Source organism: Mycosarcoma maydis, chromosome 11, assembly GCF_000328475.2.
Source record: "Mycosarcoma maydis chromosome 11, whole genome shotgun sequence".
Lineage (NCBI taxonomy): Eukaryota > Fungi > Basidiomycota > Ustilaginomycetes > Ustilaginales > Mycosarcoma > Mycosarcoma maydis.
Window position 1 is genome coordinate 46,545 of NC_026488.1, and position 21,176 is coordinate 67,720.

Consider the following 21,176-nt stretch of genomic DNA (forward strand, 5'->3'; position numbering starts at 1 on the left):
GGGGTCGAGGTTTCTTCCCCCTGAAACTTATGTGCCTTTGGAAATTTTCTATTTTTATTGAAACTTTTTTGGTGACGTGAGCCACAGCTTGGTACTCACGATTCTGTTCACCGAAGCTGCAAGTTCCCTCGGTGCAACAGTACACCCCCATCTAGAAAGTAGAAAGAGCAGCACTAAGTTAGCATCACCATCAGCAGCTGAAGTCTTGGAATAGTCCCTCCCCAATGGGTGATCTGACATCACGGATGAATGGAATGCGAATTGCGAAGAAAAGTTGAAATTCTTGATTGCTAGTTGTGAGTTGTTCATGATGTTTCACTTCGTGATTCGTGATTGTGATTGTGATTCGTGATTCGGTTGGGATTCTTCTGTGATTCGTGCTTGCTGAACAAGTCGCCGAACAAATCGTGAATCGTGCGTGATGTGTGGTACAGTATATCTGTAAGTTACCGAAGACTTGGCGGCGCCATCTTCCATGACAAGAACTTGAGCCAGACTTTGCTCTTTTCAACTGCTGTCCTCTGACGAAAGTATGACGGCAGGCCGCTGCCTGTGAGCTCGGCAACAGCACTGAATTACGAATCCATCTCTTCTTCGCTAATCCTAATAGCTTTCAGGCACAGTCGTGAGTTGATATGCAGATGCAAGACTGTTTTTGTTTCTGGCTGCAGAGCTTGACCTCAGCTTTGCCGTGATATATCGCAAGGCAAAAAAACGAGCAAGCCATTACAAAGCGGTGAGTGAAAAGCCAGCTGCGACAAAGTCCGTGCAAGGTTGGACCAGGCAACCACGTCCGTGATCGCATGGGAGGAGGGCAAACCCCAAAACTACATGCAGCTGCCGACGCCTCCTGCCTGTCCCCTTGCTCTGCGCCTTTACTTTAAGTTGAGTTAACTTAGCTTGGTTCATTCACTTGCGACTCAATCTTGCAACAGACGATACATACGCGTGGCTGTGCCAGAGCACATCTCGGCACATTTCAGGCTGCTTTAACGTTATGGGATCGAGCGGTGGACCCCCTTTTTTAGTCTCTCGCGGAGCGTAGGTAAATCACGAAGCTGAGAATTGACTCGTGCGGCTCTTGGCTTCCAGACGCAGGTTTTGTGTTTCACGTCCTCGCGTCTATGGTCCATTCACGATTTTCCGTGGTCCACGGTTCACAGTCACGAGTCCGCCCACCGTGCACGGAGTGAATCATTGTTAAGCTTTCTTTCTGCAACACCTTGTGCACCGTATGACTTTTACGACTCGTGATTCGTGATTCACTCACAATGGATAAGCCGTGCGAAAGAGGTAGTTGTATGTGATCACAGATTCCTCAGCCCAAGTTTGGGCAGAGACACGCGCGCGCCCAAAGCGAGCCAATCCGACCGTATGGCGCAGCGCGCACAACTCACGACTTGAAACCCGCGAGAAGAGGCCAACCGTGAATCACGAATCACGAATCTCTCAATACGCCAATTGGGAGTCGGTCTCGTCTTCCACAGCAGCACCATCTTCGTCTTCATCCTCTTCATCCTTAGCATCACAAACACAACCCTTTTCAGGTCCACTATCATCGATACGTTTAACAAAATGGTCAGCATTCAACGAGCCCCCGATTCCTATGCACCGCCATCCGCTTCTGGCCGTTCTAGCATTGCGATCCCTGCAACCTCGTCTTTCATCGGCTTGGCGCTATTGCCGTCTGGCCTTGCAAATGGCTCAACGAGCGACGTGCATTGATAAAAAGTCGCAGTCAACGTATGCCTCATCTTGCCCAAACTTCTTCACTTCCGCCTGGTCATGGACCGCGGTCGAAACACTAGCACAGAAGCGCCCATGCTCTGCCTCGCGACTGTGTATCGTCCGGCCGCCTATCGTCGCTCTGATGCTTGATCCATGCAAGCACTATCGGCCGCAGCGTGTATCGCGAGCCTGCATCCGCCACTTGGCCTGAAGAGTAAAGACAGAGCAGCGAATGCTACCTTGCTTACAGTCGACAGCGTATACGCCATATCATACGCACACATGCAAAGCGTCAACCCCGATGAATCACGCAGAGACATGCATCGCAATGCTAGCATAGCCAGACGTTCTCGACTAAGGCAGAGTCGTACGGATGCAATACGTCCCCAGACAAGCCATTCCGTCGCTCACATCCGCCGTAGAATCATGAAACATGGCGCTCGACACAAACCTCCTCCGGAACCACGCATTCTGACCAAACTTGCTACTTCGCCTTCCATTCTTCCTCGACCTTCGCCCTTCTATCACACTGCTGTCCTATTATCGGTCCTGTACCGCTTTTGCTCGTCGTCATCCTTGCGTTGCACTCTCGCCACTGCGCTGGGTCTTGTATTAATGTGCTGTGACCTGTTCGCACCGTGCTTGTCTGCGCAACGTCCAATGTCTGCCCTTTTTTTGCATGGCCTTGGTCGGCTTTGCTGCATCTTGCTACGCTCTGCGCCCATGTTGGATCTGATGATCTGCTATCACACTCGCATGACCCTGCTGCGCCTACCGATGGATCTCATCTCGACTTGGCTCCCACCCATAATCGATGTCGCCTTCTTTGCACCTTTCACGTTATGTCGATGTCTCATGATTGGCCTCTCCACAGTCCATGAACATTGACAAGCGTAAGTAGTGCATCGACGGTATAGCGCATGCTTCTCCTGCAAGCTCCGTCATCACACTCTCTACCACCAGTGGTCCGCTGTTTGGATAACAGCTCCATATCGCTTGGCGCATACAGCTGCAATTCCAGCAGCGCTCCCTATGGACAGATACTAGATGCACACATGCTGTGCCGCCCGACTCGTCGCTACCGTAGAGCTGCACCGCGAGAGCTACAGGAGAAGCATGCACACGGGAGAACCAGAGGTCCGAGACAAGGTGCAACCAAGGCTGACAAACGACCTGCCATGACATGCTCCATGCACGTGCGTTGCGTTTTCACATCATGCTGCGATTGCGATCGATTTTTGCCTGGCCATGAATGGACCATTTGGTTGCAACCAACCTTCGTCAATCCATGCCTCGAATCGCTGCACCACATGCCGCACTTTGCGTTGCAACCTTTATTTATTATCTCTTGACCCAATTTGATTCCTGTACAGCCCTTGACCAGATCATGGCCGAACGTCCCAAGAAGAGCGGTGCCGGTGCCGGTCGCAACAGCCAACGCGGTCGCCGTGGAGGCCGTAGTGCTCGTCCCAGCGCCAAGGCTGCCGCCGTCGGCAGCAACGCTCAGAACGCTGCCGTCATCGCAGCCTCGAACCGCAGCAAGCCTCCCATCGTTATTCCCGGCCGAGGCAGCGGCGGTGGCAGCAAGATCATCCTCAGCAACCTGCCTCTCGATGTAACCGAAGCTCAAGTCAAGGTTCGTATTGATTGGCGCTATCGATGGGCCCCTGTCTGAAGGATAGCAAGGGCGTTGCATCTTTCAACAACATCAACTGACATTTCTCTTTGCTCTGGCCGCATTCGTTTTCAATTCTCTGTTATTGCCTTCTATCATAATTCTGGCGCCGCACAGGAACTGTTCGCTACCACCATCGGCCCGCTTCGCAAGGTGGCCATGAGTTACCGAGCCACCGGCCAGTCAACTGGCGTTTGCACTGTTGAATTCCAGCGAGCCGACGATGCTGGCCGTGCATACACCCAATACAACAACCGTTTGATCGATGGAAGTGAGTATTCTCTCTCCTCAGCAACCTTACCCTTCGCAAACAATGGGACAACAGCTCAGCTTAATCTCTTCTTTCTGCCATTGTCATGTCGTTCCGCCGTCCTATGCTGTATTGCCATACACAGAGAAGCCCCTCAAGGTTGAAGTAGTTGTGGACCCTTCCAAGGTGGCTGCTGCTCCCGCTGCCGCGCCAAAGGGTGCCAAGGCTGTCAAGGGTGCCGCCGCTGCTGGCCCAGCCAAGGGCAAGGGAGGTCGCGGTGCTACCTCTGCGCAGGGTCGCGGCCGTGGCCGTGGCGCCAAGCGCGAGGCGCGCCCCAAGAAGACTGTCGAGGACCTCGACGCCGAGATGGAGGACTACAACAAGCAGGCCTCCACCGATGCCCCTGCCTCGTAATCGGTGTATTGCACCGCTGTACTCTTGCTCTCTTTCCGCTTCAATCTCTGTATCGCCCTTGGTCCTTGTTCGAATCGATCAGAGCCTCAAATTCGGTGCTGCTTGCTTTTCTCCGTTCCCAATGAGATAGGTGTGGCTATGATTGCAGAATTTGTATGGCGTGAACCTAGCAGTCAGCTGAGTTGACGGCTCTGACCCCAGTCGAAAACATTCGTGATTCACAATCGTCAATCTCGAATCATAAATTCATGATTCATGATTCACGAGTCACGACTTGTGCTTTTTCGTGATTCCGATATTGAACGCGTCGTGCTTCGCGTCCGTCTCGCTCTCATTCGAGCTGTGCAGAGAGCAACACTTACGCTCACGACTCAGATTTTGGCCGCTTGCTCGAGCTGCTTGTGTCTCATCAACGCGTCACGACTCAGCACGTAGAAATCTCGAGCAGACGCGGCACGCATGCGTCTCCACTTTGAAATTTTAACTTACCTATGTGGCTTTTGCTGATGCTTTAAGGATGGAGCACGCCGCCACGCCTGTCAAGTGAGCGAAGGGGTCCGAGAGCAGCTGTTGGTCTATTCATGTTCGTGATTGCTCTGATGAGTGCTGGAAGCTTTTGTCTTTGGCTCAGTCGCCCGAGCTGTGCGCTTTGCTTCCGTCCGCCTCCCTTGTTTCTACCCGTCATCTATCTTACCTCTTGTCTATGCCCACCATCATCGCTCTTGAAAGCTGCCACCCGCCCAAGACAACACAAAAGCCAGTCACCTTCACGCACCCGGTAGCAGACATATGCGATTGCGATACGAGCTTCCTTAGCAACAACTCAAGATGGCCAGCACTTCCTCGATATCATTCCCAGCAACATGCAGACCATTACCAGCCGATCTTTTCGCAGACATTCGCTATTTCATCAATGACGATGTCGATGAGCCTACGCAGCAAGAGGTAAGTCTACCCGTCGATAGCCCACAGATCGATGCGAGCTTTATCTGACCCAAAAAGGCTTGAACCATCTCTACACCACAGATCCGCTCACTTCTCTCACAAGGTGGCGCGCAGCAGCACGATGAGCAATCCATACCGAGCAGCAGCCAACCAAACTTCAGCGATGCTCGATTCCGTCTCGACAGTATCACGCATGTCTTTGCTCTCAGCGTTGATTTCCCCGAGTATCAGGACTGCGTAGAGCCTACGCTTTCTCAGAAAGCCGCAACATCCAAAGGACCTCTAGTCGTTACAGTAAGTCCATTTGCCTTCGGTAGTTCCGCATCACAGCAGCATTGCAACTGACACGACGAATCGTCCATGTTGCTCTACTCATCTCCCCTCCACACCACTCTGCTACGTCGGATCACCCTTGTTTCTCTCTCCAATCACACTTGCGGTCTCGGACGTCTTCCGAACCATTTCTGGTCAACAGCCACAATGGGTTCGCCGAAGTGCTCAGCTCGGTGTGCGTCTTAAGGAGGATCGGTTCTCGTGCCGAAGTGATATGATCTTTTCAGGCCTCACCGTCGCTGCCTCTAAATCCGAACTCTCCAAAGCCGATCGTGACCTGATCAGCAGCATCGTCGCCAACTATGGCGGTCTCTGGCGTGAGGACCACTTTTTCGACGTCAACGTTTTTCTCACCACTGGCATCTCCAGCACAAAACTCAACAAGATCCTCGACGCTCCGGGCAAGGCCACCATCTGTGTGGCACCGCAGTGGATTAGTGACTCTTGGCGCTTACAGAAGCTGCTGCCATTGGACTCATACCAATTTCTGCCGGGCCAGGACAAGATGCCGCCGTGTTTCGCAGGACGAACGGCAAGCGGGTCGCCTCTCAGCTCGCCGAGAAAAGATCGCGTTGCAATGAGTCTGGTCGGGGAGACGAATCGCTCCATCTTTGACGCCTCGGCCAAGTCCAATGGCCGCGATCACGACAAGAACGTGTTTCGTGGCATGAGCGTGCTGCTGGCTCGAGATGTATGCCGAGCCAGCGAGCAGCAGCTCCGATCCTTGGATCACTTCATTCGACTGTCGGGGGGTACGTTGCGTCGTGCTCCCCACGATCTGAATGGCATAGCACAAGCGGTACGCAACTCGGACTTTGTCGTGTGCAGGTATCGAGAGGTGCAGGAGTTCCGCGAAGCAATCCGACAGACCAAGCAGGTGGGCAATCTGACCTGGCTCATCTGGGTTGTCTCCAACGACGTATTGAGCGACCCACGAGAAGAGCCTCTCCACTTTCCCGTACCGCGACACGGCATTGCCGAGTTCAAGGACGCCACCATCACCATTTCTGGTTACCGCGGGACCACTCGCCAATACCTTACCAAGATGATCAAACTCATGGGCGCCACCTTCTCGGGTGCGCTGAGTGCGAGGACGAGCATCTGTGTAGCTGCCAACCTCGACAGCGAAAAGACACAGAAGGCGAAAGAGTGGAAGGTACCCATCGTTAATCACAAGTACATTGTTGATTCGTTCCTCGCCTGGGCGCCCGTCGAACGCGCCAAGCTCAAGTACATTGATTTTCCGGAAGGCGTTGATTACAATGTGGATGTGGGAGATACAAGGGTGACGGATGAGAGTCTTGGACCTTGGATCGACGACGCGATCAATAACGACGAGCCGGAGGATATGCCTACGAGCGACCCTGTAGTTCCGATGGCAGTGTATGCGGCTACGGTGGCGTTGACAGCAACGCCTCCTCCACCGGCTTCATCGGCAGTCCAAGAAGCAAGGGGGCCTCCAGCAGCGAGCGAGGACCTGAAGCCAGCCGCTACCCACGCAGCATCGGCGGCCATGGAAGCAATGACGTCACCACCGGCTACGCCATCGCTGCAGCAGGACGGTAACCGCTCGCACTTTGACGGATCTACCACCATGGACACGTCCTCCGAGATGCCGAGCTCTCCCGGCGGTTCCGAAGACGCAACCGAGAACTTTTCTCTGAGTCCGCGAAAGAGCCCACTTTGTCAGCTGCGCACCAAACGCAGCCGAACTTCGATCCTCCAAGACAGTCTCCATCAGCGCACATCTGATCAAGTTGAAGCTAGGGCGGTCGAAGACGAACTCGACCTCGCACCGATAAAGAAGTCGAGGAGAACCAACTCGGCTGGTGGCGAGCACAGCGAGGCTCACGTGCTCCCACGCAGCGGTGCGCCTGTTCGTGTCGCCACTAGCAACTACAAATTGAAAAAGAGCGAGGAAAGCAAGCTCAAGGTTGTAGGGATCGAACTGGTCGACGATATCGAACAGGCCGACGTGTTGGTCACACCGAAACTCTCGCGTTCACCCAAGATGCTGTATGCGATCGCATCAGGTAGCGTTGCTATTGTCTCGCCTGACTGGCTGCAAGCCTGTCTCAAGACGCGCCAATGCATCGCCACTGAGGCGTCATACGAGTTGATCGATCGAGAAGGCGAAAGGACGTATGGTGTCGTGCTAGCCGAAGTGATGCAGCGTCGTAAGGTGGATTTCCCGCATGGCATCTACCATGGGCACAAGTTTTGGCTGGCTCGAGGCGTGGACGAAAACGGATCGGTTTCTACCCTCATCCACGCAGCGGGAGGGCAAGTGCTACCGGTGCCGTTCGATGAGGACAAACTGCTCTCAGAGCCAGATCGGTATCATCTCATCGTTGATCAAGAACACACGATTGAATGGCGCGATCTGATCGGCCTGGCTACGACCAAGGGCGAACCGTTGCAGCTGTACAAGAAGCAGCTCATTACCGATGGCATTTTCGAACAGCAACCACGATGGGATCGTCAGACAGTCGACGCTGCTACAGCGAGCGCCAAAGGGACCCCTACGAAGCGTGGACGGAGTGGTGCGGCGAAGCGTGCTGGTGGTCGATGAGGCTCAGTTGGTAGTGTAGACGCTTAGCCGCAATAATTGCATTGTGTCATTCCGCGGTGCGTGTTGGTGAACGGCCAGTGGTGTTGAGTCTCATGTCTGGTGCGCGTGTGCATGGGTCAAGCGTCTCGATTGCCAGGGTGCAAGTGCAAGGCTTTTACATCACAGATTGTCACGAAGAAAGTCGAGATAATCCTTGGTGGCAAGATCAAAGAACTCGCCAAGGTAGATATCAAAGTGACCCATTTGCTCGTAGTGCTTGATGGTCGCCTTGGGAGCGTTTTTGGCATATTCGAGCGTGGGACGCGGTGGAGCCACCGAGTCTTTGCCGCACACAGCAAAGAGAATCGGACAGGCGACCGAGGCGGTGTTCCAGCCCGGATTGTAGAAAGCGATGTGCAGAGCAAATCGGGCGGCAACGTAGTCTTTGTAGCTTGACTCGAGATGCGGTGGGACGATCTTACGATACTGTTGTACATCGGGTGCGTTCATGAGAGCGGCTGTCCAGACGACCGGTGAAGAGAAGCATCAGCATGCTGTGATGATGAATACCATGCGAATGCTACAAGGCAGAATGGCGGATTCAAGTACTTACTTTCACCTGGTTTGCCAGCGAGTTTGACAGGTACAATTGTGTTTTTGCTGGAAAACAGCATATCCTTCAAGCCAAGAACCCCCAACTTGAGCAAAGGAAGAACCCCAACCGTCTGCGACGAGTGCAGTCCTGAGGTAAAAGGGCATTGACTGATGACCGCCTTGACCCTCTTATCGTTTGCTGCAACGCTGATCACATGTCCTCCGCCGAAGCTGCTACCGAAATTACCAATCCTCTCGCTATCGACGTCTTCGAGTTTGGACGTGTAGTTGAGAGCTGCATCCCAATCCTGCAGCTGCAGGTTGATGTCGAGCAGTTGGCGTGGCTCTCCTCCACTCTCGCCGAAATGTCGGTAGTCAAATACGACACAGACGATGCCGAGCGAGACAAAGCGCGAAGCGTATCGGTCAAGACCCATCTCTTTGATTCCGCCTAGGCCGTGGCCTAGGATCATTGCTGGAAAGCGAGCCGACGAGGAGGTGGACCGAGTGCCCAAGGGTGGAGCAGTGGGCCGATACACCCATGCGGCACACAGCTCGTTGCCAGAGGCAAACTTGACATCTGTGCGATTGAACGCGGAGGTTGAGGCTTCAGTTGTCATTCTCGCTTGCGATGAGAGAGAGTGGATGATGGAACTCGAGTGGCAACGGGGGGGATCCGCGAACAGACATAGGTTCTAGAATAGGAATGCGTTCAGGAACCCCGGATCGCTGTCAGCTGGCCCGGACTCACGACTGTCTGAGATGTGGGTTGCACAAGCTCGTACCCGCATTTCCGTTTCCGCACGCTTGCCGCTCGCCTTGCGCTTGTCCAGCTCCCGGTATTTGGCACGCCGGTAGCCTTGACCAAGCTCAAGCACACCACGCACTACTCGTGACTTGGCTGCAAATCATCATGTTTCCCATTGCTGTTGCGTGAGTCACAGAGTGTGTCATCAAATGAACGGTCAGAAGACGGGGATAGTCGCGAGTTGGAAACGGGCCAGCCATGCATGAACGATCGATGGATGTCTGAAACGCTGTTGATGCAGGCGTCTTACTTAACTCGTGACTGGTCTCCAAGTGCGACTTGGTATCAATGTATCTTTCGTTTTCGGGCGCCGAGCTGCTACAGCGAATCACAAACAGCGAAGTCGTCGTTTCGCTCAAAGATGGGCTGTTACGCCTGTACGTTCTCACTAATGTCACACTTGTGCGCTCAATGCCAAGAGACGGCTATCAAGATAACCACTAGATTGGGGAATGCAAGCAAGAGCAAAGACTCACAGCGTCATTAAGATCAGTCCAAGGCGCGTCAGTGGGGTTCAGGGGCTGAGGACTGCGGGAAATGAACCCGGAAATAACTGACTTAATAGAATACGCTAAGTTAAGTTAGGTCGCGTTGACGAGACAATCACGAATCGCGCATAGGCGTGCATGGTGACACGGGATAACTTAGAGACAGGATAACGAGTGCACAGCGACCAAATCAAGTACACGTAGGATGCGGATTACGACCGAATGGCCAGTACACACGAGAGCACGCCGCCTTACACCACGACGATGGGCTTGAGCTCACATTCTGCTTGGTCTGAAGACCACCATCGTCTCGCACGATCGCAGATTCCACTGGCTGCGATTCGTTGATTTGCCCACCCTCCCATTCCTCTCCTTGTGTGTGTCATATGGTCATGCGCGTCACGCTCGCTCCTTGTCTTTAGGTCACAGTTGGGAGCCGCGAGTTAGGCAACTGATTTCTCACCCTCTATCTTTCCCGGCTGCCCGCTTTCGTGCTGAGCTTTCTGTTGATCACCAACTCAGGCTCTGGGGCCGATCGTTTCCAATTTCAGAGTCCGCCCGCTGCCTGAAGGACAGAGTCACGATTTGGAAAGGGAGCTTGCCGCCGGCTCAAAGGTTGCATTGCATGACTGCACATTGTTGTGTCTAGGTTTCAAGCCCAACATACACCGCTATGGAAGCCGCTCATATGCGCTGCCGATGCATAGCACGCAGATTCAGGGGGAACACGGTGCTTTCGAAGAGCTTCATGACATCCATTCAAGGATAGAACGAGCCTGTGATTTCAAGGCTGGCCATTCATGATTCTGTTAAGCAACGAATCATACATGGAGAGTTCGAGACTTGCTCTTGTCCATGCACTTATCAACAACATGCTGAACTTTGGCTTGGGCATCGAAGAAATTTCGTACTGCTGTCGCCTCTGAACTTTTGATCTCTGTCTGCATTTAGGCTGACACCGCTACCGCTTCGATTGCTGTTGCCCTTTTCAGCGGCGTCTAGGCCTTCACGGGAGCCAGTGACAGCTGCGTCGATATCTTCGCCACGCATCTCCGGATATCATTGGATTTCTTGTTCACCAAGCTTGTCATGAGCTCTGGTACCTGTCTTGACGCCTTTGCCACTGCGTTTCACTCGTCAATGCCGGCTGGATCTCGACACCCTATGACAAAGTGTGAAGCATTTCGATGTTGTTTCGGCATGTGGCGCTGTAAAATTCACGATTGTGGGGTAACTTGAGAGCTTGGGCTTCGATTTCGTTGCAACATGACTCACGAATTGTGCTTGGAAAACAAGGCCAGAAAAAAGAGTTTACGAAACGCGAGCCGCGCTGTGTTTGACAGCGGAGAAACAAGGCAACCTGGAACGCACAACCACGGACCTGGACACGCTCGAAGCGCGATTTGAGTGAATCGTGAATTATGAGCCCCATTCTAGTAATGACGCCGCTAAGAGCGGTGCAAAAGCCTGTTCGGCTTCATAGGAAGATACGGGACATCGTCCAAGGGCACTCTCAAGTGCATCGAGGTGTGGTTGGATATCTTCTGGGTATCAGACTTGGCGCACAGAAGGAAAGATCCGTCGCCGATCAGGTGGGCAATTGGCCAAACTCAGGAGATGCCAGACAGTGCACGGTCGATGGTCGAACAGGTAGCGCCTTGGTGGCTGAGGTGCGGAGTAGGCACAGCAGCGCTGCGCGCTTGCCTGTAAATGGCCGACTCCATCGGTAGGATAACTGAGCCGCTTGTTTGACATCAGGGTGCATGCGTGGCCAGGTCGGCAACGCCGAAACCCAGGATCAGAAACGATCAAAGCTCGTTCTCGCAGGCAGCTCCAGCCAATGAGGAGAAGAGCATCTGCGGATTGTGACAGCAAGTCATCGCCACACGATGGGAAAGCTTGGCAACGTCAGGGTCTCGGCTGCGACTTTTGTGGGGTAAATCGATGACGTCTGAGCGAAACGCGGGCTGAGACGTACGAGTGAGGTGATTCGAAGAGGAACGAGCCGGCCGAGCGCGCTGAGGAGGGGCGCGGATACGACGGTGGGTTGCGCAGGACACAACACAGGAGGGAATTTGGCCACACGCTTCTACAATCCTAAGTGTGCCCATGTGGAGATTGGATCGGATCAAATCGCTTGACAGTCACAGAGTCATGGGTGCAACTCGAGGACAGTCAATCACGAATGGCATGCCGTCGGCAATGGCCGAGTTTGCCACTCGAGAATGGAAATCGTGAATGTTGTAGGCGGAGAATGAAATTTTGACGAGCAGCTGATGTTCTGTTGCTGAACGCGGGGAACCAGCACCTCTTTACTTGTGCTTGGTAAACCAAGCTGACCGCAGCAAAGAGCGGGGTGCATACAAGGAATGCGGGGACAAGAAGCCGCCAACGTCAGTCGGTCGAGAGAGGCTGGCTCTGCACAAGAGTTTCGTGCGAGAAAGCGGCGAAATCGGGGATTTGTCAGTGGAATTCGCGGCATTTTCTCACTTCCGATGTTTCGGAAGCACGCGGTCAGTGATTCAGTGATGGATCGGTCATCTGTCGGGTTCGGGTTCATCATTCAGACATTCAGGTTGCGGTTGCTCTGGATGGATATCGAAATGCTCAGTTGCTGCGCGCATCCATCGGTGCATGTTTGACTCGCTGATATGTGCCGTGGGGCTCCACGGCTGGACTGCAATGAGATGCACCCCGCAGCCCTTTAACAGATTCAAGATTGTGGTTATGAATGCAACCCTGAGTGTCGTGCGTCATGCGTGGTCCCTGCATAGCTAAACTCTCGATCTTCAACACAAGCCAAGCAAGGGAAAGAGTAATGTCCTTGTCCGTTTCGAGGAATGCTAGCTTGGGTTTTTGATGGACACGGCCGAGGTTTCGATCAAGTCAATGAAGTGACGTTGGCCGGTCACCAGTACGCGCTGAAAAGGAGAAAGGAGAATTTGCAAACACAGCGGCGGTCTTAACAGCGCTCAAGGCAAGCCGAATCAGAATTTGCAACGCAACCGTCGGCGAGCGAGCGGAGCGGCTGACTGACTTTGTGCCTAAGGTCCTTACATGCGGTTGAGAATACAAGCTCCGCTTTCCAACCGATGTCCCGCGGGGGTTCTGAGTTGCTCGTTGCATTCGCCCATCCTCTTGACATTCACTCATATGACCGCCTCGACCCAGAATCAGCGTGCAGCCATCGTGCGAATGTTTTAAGGACTCGCACAGAACCACTTGGCTTGTCTTGACCTTGAGTGGACAGCAAAATTTTGATCCAGAGACTTGGCGTGTCGCCTAGCTCCATTGGTTGCAGCGTAGCGTACCTGATGCTGATGCCGTGACGCCCTGCTGCCCTTTTTGATAGCATGAACAAGGCTGTCCTTGGATAATCAGCAGCTTCCAGCTTCCTAGGCTGTTTCTCTCATCCCTGAATACGAGACTCCCCAGACCCCCAAGAGCGGAGAAGACGCACAGCTGCTGGTGCTGGTCTGCTTGTTTGATTCCGAGATTTCCTTTCCTCGCCAGATTCGTGATTCAAAGCTCGTTCACTTTCCCAACGTCGTTTCTCGTCGCTTGCTTCTCGACATTGGTTTGCCCAGCTTGTGCTCAAGTCGAGAACGGTCGCCTATGATCTTGTGCGACTTTCTCCTCGGTCTTTGACGCCACGTTTTGTCTTCGGACGCGCCTTTCCGGCCTGGGTGTCATTCGTGATTCGTGATTCGTTGCTCGTGCCTCTCCTAGTCGTTCCACGAGGCTACGAACCAGCACAGGTGTCTCGCGTCTAGAACATCTCGCTTTTGCCTCTCATCTTCGTTCAGACCACTAGCTGCACAGTAAAACATGTGCCCCCAAACCTGTGTCTCCCCGCATTCTGTCGACCGCCTACTTATAGCCACTCCTTTCGCGACGCCGAATTCATCCTTCCATCACATCCCTCCTGCACCTCCCAGTCCGGTTCAACGCTGCATCGCCATCTATCTGTACCCCATCAGAATAGTCACTACCCACACAACTACGTACTGCGGTCTTTTGAGCTACCGCTCAGCACATCTCCATCATGAGATCTGGTCAGCTCCACCACCCCGACCCAAACCATCCATACAACCTGCCCACATGGAGGAAGCTGCTTATGCTCGCTACCGTCTCGCTCACTGCGTTTGCAGCCAACGAGATGGCCGCAGCACATCTAACTGTATGCAACACCATTCCCTTCACCTGGCTACTGTCGATGGTACAGTGCAGTGCTGACGCTTTTTTTTTTTGGACTTTTCGTTGATTGCCCATCGATGTGCACAGGCTTTCCATCTAGTCTCGGTCAGCTACCACCGCACGATTGCCGCAATCGCCAACACAATCGGCATTGGAATTCTTGGTCTGGGCACTGGTCCACTTCTATGGAATGCGCTGGCAGAGTCGATCGGTCGTCGACCGACCTACATTATCGCTTGGACGCTCTACATCCCCTGCACCGTGTGGCTCTCGAGAGCTGGCAGTTACGATAGCTTCGCCGCCGCTCGTTACTTTGCTGGTTTCATGAGTTCGGTGTCGCAGACAGTTCCGGCCTCGCTGATCTCGGAGACGTTCCAGCCAGAGCACCGAGGTGCCGCGGTTGCTGCATGGACTGTACTGCTCATTGCTGGTCCTGTGGTTGCGCCTGTGATCGGTGCCGGTATCTTGACGAGGACGGAGGATTGGCGATGGGTCTACTACCTCACTCTGATTCTTGCCGGTCTTCTTTGGTTCTGCATCTTGCTCTTTGTTCCCGAAACGAGATACATTCCCAACCCTAACGCTCCCACCACCACAGCTTCGCACAATCGAACCTCGACACTCGAAGATTCCGAAAAGAAGGATTCACACTCGATCGAGCACGGCACCTCCACTCCACCCCTTGCCAACTCGAACACGCTCGAGAGCGGCTCTTACGGCCGCGTGGGCGCAGCATGGTATCCGTGGAAGGAACCAGTCCGATTTCTCAACGAAGTTGTCGCTCCGCTCAAGATGGCCATGTACCTTCCCCTGATCCTACCTTCCATCCTTTATGCGGTGATCTTTATGTGGTCGGTTGGTTTCACGGTCGTCAGCCCTCAAGTGTTCCCTCGCCCACCTTGGCATTTCACCAACGTTCAAGTAGGTCTGGCCTTTATTGCTGCCGCCGTGGGTGCTCTGATTGGCAAGTTTGCAGGTGGATACGTTTCCGATTGGACGGTAGACTTTTTCGTGCGCCGATCCGGTAGCAATGCTCGCATTCCCGAGTACCGTCTCTGGGCGCTTTTGCCTCACGTTGTTTTGCTCACGCTTGGCCTGCTGCTCTACGGAATTGGTTACAATAACAAGCTTGGCTGGCCAGTTGAAGTGGTTGGTGGAATCGGCGTTTACTACGTCTCGAATTCGGCCGCGGGAGGTATCTTGCAAACGTACATAATCGAGTCCTACATCACCAAGGCGGTCCACGGCATTGCGCTATTCAACTTTGTCAAGTGCTGCCTGGCTTTCTCTGCACCCTTCTTTGTCCCCGAATGGGCATTTCAAGGGTTTACAAAGGCCTACGTAGTCCAGGCCGTCGTCACCGCCGCATTGACTTTGGCAACACTCGTAGTGCTGTTGCTGTTCGGCGCCAAGTTGCGCCGTGCTCAGAAGATGGTCTCGACTGCCTAAAGCGGTCTTCCTTGTTCTCGTCGCTACATGTATCCAAAGCTATCTCGTCCGAATTCGACCAGCTTCTACATCTGGCACTTTGATGGGCGCATGTATTCGCGATTCGTGATTACCACCATGATCCCCAACTGAACTCGAAAGTTGAGCTTTTCGCAATGTGATTTGTGGCAGAATCCATCAAGTTTCACTGTGAAACTCCGCATCGCTTGTAAGCCAGACCACCGAGCCGTACAGACAATACCGTAGCTGGACCGAGGCCAACCGGCCAACATCGCGAAACAAAGATTTGATTAAACGCAGAGGACAGCCTCCCAAACAAATGATTGCGCGCGCGCTATGAGTACAATGTGAGCGAGACAGAACGCATGTAGCCGTCAATCGTTGACGAGTCGGATCATTGTGGCCGAGGCGGCATGCCAAATCTGTGAGCACTCAACGATGGGATCAACAATTAGCCCGACGATCGTAAACACGGTAATCTGAACGTCGACACAGGACACTTACCCAGGAGGTGGACGAGGAGGAAACGCTCCTGGTGGAGGCACGGGGAAGCCAGGAGGAGGACCGCCAGGCATACCTGGGAAGCCAGGCGGGCGGAAACCCGGCGGAGGGCCCACTGGCATTCCGGGAGGAGCGACAGGCATACCAGGCATACCAGGCATACCAGGCATACTCGGCATACCGGGCATACCGGGAGGTGGTCTCGCGTACGGCATCGGTCGAGCCATCATTGGAGGTGCAACACCAGCCATAGGGGGCACTGCGAGGCCCATTCCACGGCCCATAGGAGCGCCTTTGCCTGGGCCGGGTTGCATCTGTTCCAAGAAAGAAAGCGTCAATGAAAGATGCGTCAATTGTCGGGAATCCAGAACGATAGATTGTCCGAGGCAGGGCGGCGGAGCAATGGCAACATTGCAGACAGTCACAGCGTGCTGAAAGCAGAGCCACTTGGAACGGATGAGATGAAAGCCTGAAACAAGGTATACTTACAGTCGCTTGTTTCCTGTCGTCAGTCGGTGGAGGCGCCTCGATGGCCATACTGACAATGTTCTCTCCTCGGAGAATCAATAATCCGAGCGTTCGCTTTTGCTCCAAGACAGCATCAGGAGCACCTGACGCTGCAGCCGCATCATCGTCGTCCTCATCCTCATCTTGAACGCCCGACTTTGCTGACTTGGACGCCGCAGCTGCTCGAGCCTTTGCTTTCCTCGATTTCACCTTTCGATATTCCTGTGAGTCGGCGAGAACGAGGTTCATGTGAGCGTCGAACGCGAGCAGCTGACCGACAATTTGGCGCGAGTCGTTGAGGGTAATGCGAAGCCTGTAATTGATGAGCGACATCATCTTGCCGCCTTTCGGCTTTGTAGGAGGCATCTTGTGCTCAACTTGCGGTAACACCACCGCTGCACGTGTGTGAGTGATGTTTTGTCGAACCTATGCTGAATCAAGGTCCAAGGATGAGATGAGATTGTGGCGGTGCGATCCGAATTCAGGGAGAATCTGATCCAAGTTTGACGTTGTTCGGTCGATGCCAACAGTAGGATCAAGTGGTGGACTTGCGCTCACAACGGCGTCGTTGATCTTGGATCAAGAAGCTGGCCGTAGAAAAATCAAGAGCGAACGAGGGACAGCATGAGATCGAGTTGGCAAGAAGTGTATGAACCATTCACGATTCGTGATTCACGATTCGCCTGAAAAGGCTCGGAAAACGGCACGAATCTTTACATCACGTGTCCCGGATTTTCTTTTCTTGGGGAGGCAAATGTAGTGACGGCCTAACAATAGGAAAGATTCACCGCCTACCCGTTGCCCATGTCGCGTGGGTCTATCAAGAACCACGAATTACGAAATACGACTTACATTCGTGATTCGTGATTCGTGATTGTTTATGAATGAAGAAGGCCAAGCACGAAGCGTGAACGTTCGAGTTTCATGCAGACCATCACGCATCAGGCAATCACGAATCACGAGTCAGACACGAATAACGTTGATTGTGCGCGCGTTGTTTGATTCTTCAAACATGAATGTGCGTGAATAGTCGTGAATTTAAGTGACCGAGAAAGCACGAAGCAACTCGTGACTGGTCAGCACGCCATGTCAGCAAACTTAGACCCTACCGCTGCGATCCTTTGCTCATTGCTGCTCTTTGTGGATGTTGTGCTGTGAAGATGCTTTGGAGAGGCAACTCGGCTGCAAAAGGTGCTCATGACAACAGGCACGACGTCGTAATGAATCGAAGCGAGGAAGCAGGAACGTGGAAACACGGACGCGTGATTCTGCTTGTGCGATCGCGGCTTCTGCTTATCACCGCGATTCGATTCGTGATTTCGCGCTCAGCTGGTTAGGCTGAAAATGACATTCACGCTTCGTGATTCGTGATTCACGGTTTTCCCGCGTAAGTCGTTAGTTAGTTCGTGGTTGTCAAACTTGTGACTGAAACCAAAGGATCTTGTCACGTCGTGAGTTTGGCCAAGACGAACGCGGGGATATCTACTGAGAACCGTGCGCTGGCTCAAGTAACCGATTTGTGATTTGTACCAAGCGGTTACGGTAGCAGATGGGAACTGCTTTTGAGCGCCTCTTGCTGAGGTGAAGCGGAAGGAGCTCTTGTCGTCAACGCCCCGAGAGCAGCTGTCACTCGCGTTACCCTCCATCTTCGGGTAGATTCAATGGCGTACGCCTTATGCAAGTCACGAGTGCCAACCAAGAGTGTGATGAAATGGTAATCACGAATCACGATTCACGATTCACGAATCAAACAAGGCACGAACACGGAGGCTGCTCATGATCCGTTCCCTCAAGTTGCACATTCACGATTCTTGCTCTTCTCCCGCGCTGTCCCGGCTGTCCTCGGTTGACAGCGGCTGCTTGCCCCACAATCTTGAATCGTCCATCATCAATCATCCATCACAAAAGCTACGCTCGTGTAGCCGCACCTTGCTCTCGCACTTGATCTTGATCCTAGTCTCGTTCTACATCCCCTGTCCCCTGATCTCTCTAGCCGATCAGTTCCGTGCATCATTCAACGCTCCGTGATCGTAGGATCAGCAGTGGTGTCTCAGACGCTCCACATTTTGTCTCGCAGCGATCGCAACCTACCGTTTGTTACCCTTGCATCGCTTCGATTTCGATTGTGCAAGTCTCGACAAGGCTATCGCTTAGCAGTCTATTGTAGCGCCTATTACGGCCACGCCATCATGCCGCCGTTTCTGTCCAACTTTAAGTCGAGAACTACTTCGTTGCTTGACAATATCACCGGCGTAATTCCGGAATCGCCTCCCAATAGCACTTTCAAGGACAAGTCTCTCACCTGTAGGAGGTGCGGCAATCGCTTTCGTGACCGTCTTGAGCTCAGCTCCCACTTCAACCTCTTGCCGCATCATTCCGATTACAGCGACAGCTTCGACTTTGACTCTTTCACACGTCCCAAAGGCAGGCGCTCAAAGACACTTGATCAGCATGCCGATCTAGGCAAAGCAGCAGCACGCGACCTCGTCGTCTCTCCTTCCTTCACCACTTTCAGCGAATCTCAAGCTTACTACAACACAATCGACAAGGACAAGCATAACCAAAGTGAAAGCCGCCCCGCTTTTCTCCGCAAATTTCCCACCTTCACCAACTTGACTACCATTGCGAGTGATGATCAACTGCGATCCCCGCCGGCCACTGACTACGCCAACCAAGATGCTGTTCAGTCTCCGACTTCTTCTAAAGCAAAAGGGAAGCAGCGTGCCACACCTCGACTCCCACAAGACGGTTCCTTTCAGTACGGCCAGCCGCTCGCATCGTCAGACGAAGAAAGTGATCCACCCGCGCTTGGCATGTCATCAAAGTCCGCCGTCAGTCCCCATCGCTTACGAGCTCGTAGTGCAACGATTCAGAACTTGACTTCCGAGTCCGAGTCAAATGCCCTAGCACGTACCTCGCTCTCCTCCATCGCGTCCAGAAGCGGAAGCAGTGGTATAAACAGACAAGCTCCGCCACTGCCTCCTAAGCTGCCCGCGTTCGACTGGCAGCCAAAAGACGAAAAGCTGGTTCCCAAATTTTCAGACGATGTGGACGAGGTTTGCTCTGTCGCTTCTGATAGCAGTTTTCGGACTGCTGGTTCCGCTGGTAGAGTTAGCTCTGAGAAGGCGCAACTCGAAGCGTTGTACTCACAAGAAAAGCTGTCAAGCAAAAATTCCGACAAAGGCGCTTTTGCATCCTCTGTTCAAGGTAGCTTTGCTATTCCCGGCGTTGGCCACGGTGTACTTCGCTCCGAGCGAGACCAACTCCGAACACCAGCTCGCCATTGTAGCGAGTCCAACCTATTGCTCGAGTCTATGGATGCTTCTCACGACGACGCGCCCCCGTCTTATTACGAGCTGCACGGAGATACAGATCCATTCAACGATCTGCCTACCAGCGCACTTGATCGCTCACCCCACACTGCATCCCGCTCAGAAGGCTTCGCCACCATGCCAGGCACACCGGTAAGCCGCGTTGGCTCGCATCAGCCTCGACGTTCTCGAGGCGCCACAAACGCAAACACATGGTCGTCTTTTGCTTCCGAGGCACGTTTCCCCGTCACTTTTTCATCTTTTGATGGCCCTGACCAACGGAATGACGAGGAAGACCTTTACAACCCCCCCTCAGAGGAGTCATCTCGACGTCCGGTCAAATCGAAATCAATTGATCTTCCTGCCCTCGTTTCCTCTTCGTCCTTCTCGTCGTCGCCGTCGCCATCGACGCCCAAGACGCCCGTGGTCTTCTTTGACGATGCACCGCTGGCCGCTCAACCTCTGACTTTGCCGCGTCCCGCCAAGCCGAGCTCATCTGTCCGTCGCAGAAGCCGTCACAACAGTCGAGCAAAGTCAGATGCGGCTGCACCGAGCACGAGATGTCCCACTTGCTTTGTCAAGTTCAGCTCGCTTGACAAGACTTTACAGCACCTTGACAATTCCGAGTGTGGCGCGGTCGAGTTTGAAAGCGGCATCAATTAGGTCCGTCGCTACTCCTCTGAACAGTCGTGCACCGCCGACGGGACACGCCAAGTTTGATCGGTTATGTCTGCGTGGCTCCGGCCTTGGACGAAGAAGGATCAAGATGCCACTTGACCCACTTTCCCATGCATCATGCAGACCTAGATTCATGTACCCCGGAGAATTAGCAGTGCAATGCCCATCTCTGCCGTGATATCCTTGATCGTTACTATATTTGAAGCGTCTGTATGGTCACGCACCACGCACCACGCACCTGCGAATCGGTTGTTGGATGACAGTCAGTAGAGCTTATGACAAGTGAGTGATGCTTGAGAGACAGGAGGTAGACGTCGCTAACCGCAAGGAGCGCAGTGAGCATTGCAGCCGAGCCATGCTTCGTATCCGTGATTGGGTGATGGACACTTCGTAATCAAGGTTCAATTGTGAATCTGCAGGCGAACTATGAAACACGAATTAAAAAACAAATGCATGCGTGGTCGACGGTCGCATATCCCGCTTGTTTGTGCATAATCAACCAACCCGGCAAGACTTGAATTGGTGCAAGCCTTGCTGCGGTCTGGTTCGTTCTGGCGCTGCGTCTCTTGCCGACTTGCCCCCTCTTGGTTTAGCTTGCTTCAAGATTGTTGACGAACAATGAACGACGCCAGGGCGCTGCGATCAAATGAGACAGCATGCCATTTGGTGCGTGGCTCATACGTGTCAACAGGCCGCGGTCAACATCCGATGACAGGGTTGGTTTCTCTAGGTGACATACTGTACGTG

The 21,176-nt window shown here is 53.4% G+C and overlaps 6 protein-coding genes across 6 annotated transcripts; 4 read left to right on the top strand and 2 right to left on the bottom strand.

Annotated features, from left to right (window-relative positions):
• Nucleotides 1–1,575: 1,575 nt before the first annotated feature.
• Nucleotides 1,576–4,067, top strand: UMAG_11511 (RNA-binding protein YRA1; the record flags this gene model as incomplete). The annotated part of the gene is made up of 5 exons (XM_011392251.1): nucleotides 1,576–1,578; nucleotides 2,603–2,621; nucleotides 3,102–3,364; nucleotides 3,521–3,674; nucleotides 3,799–4,067. 5 exons carry the CDS (start codon nucleotides 1,576–1,578, stop codon nucleotides 4,065–4,067), a joined length of 708 nt encoding a protein of 235 aa, XP_011390553.1.
• Nucleotides 4,068–4,895: 828 nt separating this feature from the next.
• UMAG_03886 (uncharacterized protein) lies at nucleotides 4,896–7,917 on the top strand (the record flags this gene model as incomplete). Its single annotated transcript, XM_011392073.1, has 3 exons — nucleotides 4,896–5,012; nucleotides 5,094–5,306; nucleotides 5,488–7,917. The coding sequence occupies 3 exons, from the start codon at nucleotides 4,896–4,898 to the stop codon at nucleotides 7,915–7,917; spliced, it is 2,760 nt and encodes a 919-aa protein (XP_011390375.1).
• A 159-nt stretch (nucleotides 7,918–8,076) lies between these two features.
• On the bottom strand, nucleotides 8,077–9,110 carry UMAG_11512 (uncharacterized protein; the record flags this gene model as incomplete). The annotated part of the gene is made up of 2 exons (XM_011392252.1): nucleotides 8,077–8,414; nucleotides 8,510–9,110. The coding sequence occupies 2 exons, from the start codon at nucleotides 9,108–9,110 to the stop codon at nucleotides 8,077–8,079; spliced, it is 939 nt and encodes a 312-aa protein (XP_011390554.1).
• Nucleotides 9,111–13,831: 4,721 nt separating this feature from the next.
• On the top strand, nucleotides 13,832–15,432 carry UMAG_03888 (uncharacterized protein; the record flags this gene model as incomplete). Its single annotated transcript, XM_011392074.1, has 2 exons — nucleotides 13,832–13,966; nucleotides 14,071–15,432. 2 exons carry the CDS (start codon nucleotides 13,832–13,834, stop codon nucleotides 15,430–15,432), a joined length of 1,497 nt encoding a protein of 498 aa, XP_011390376.1.
• Nucleotides 15,433–15,826: 394 nt separating this feature from the next.
• On the bottom strand, nucleotides 15,827–16,806 carry UMAG_12244 (mRNA splicing protein SMB1; the record flags this gene model as incomplete). Its single annotated transcript, XM_011392289.1, has 3 exons — nucleotides 15,827–15,854; nucleotides 15,937–16,247; nucleotides 16,423–16,806. The coding sequence occupies 3 exons, from the start codon at nucleotides 16,804–16,806 to the stop codon at nucleotides 15,827–15,829; spliced, it is 723 nt and encodes a 240-aa protein (XP_011390591.1).
• Nucleotides 16,807–18,629: 1,823 nt separating this feature from the next.
• On the top strand, nucleotides 18,630–20,414 carry UMAG_03890 (uncharacterized protein; the record flags this gene model as incomplete). The annotated part of the gene is made up of 1 exon (XM_011392075.1): nucleotides 18,630–20,414. The coding sequence occupies one exon, from the start codon at nucleotides 18,630–18,632 to the stop codon at nucleotides 20,412–20,414; it is 1,785 nt and encodes a 594-aa protein (XP_011390377.1).
• Between the last annotated feature and the right edge of the window lie 762 nt (nucleotides 20,415–21,176).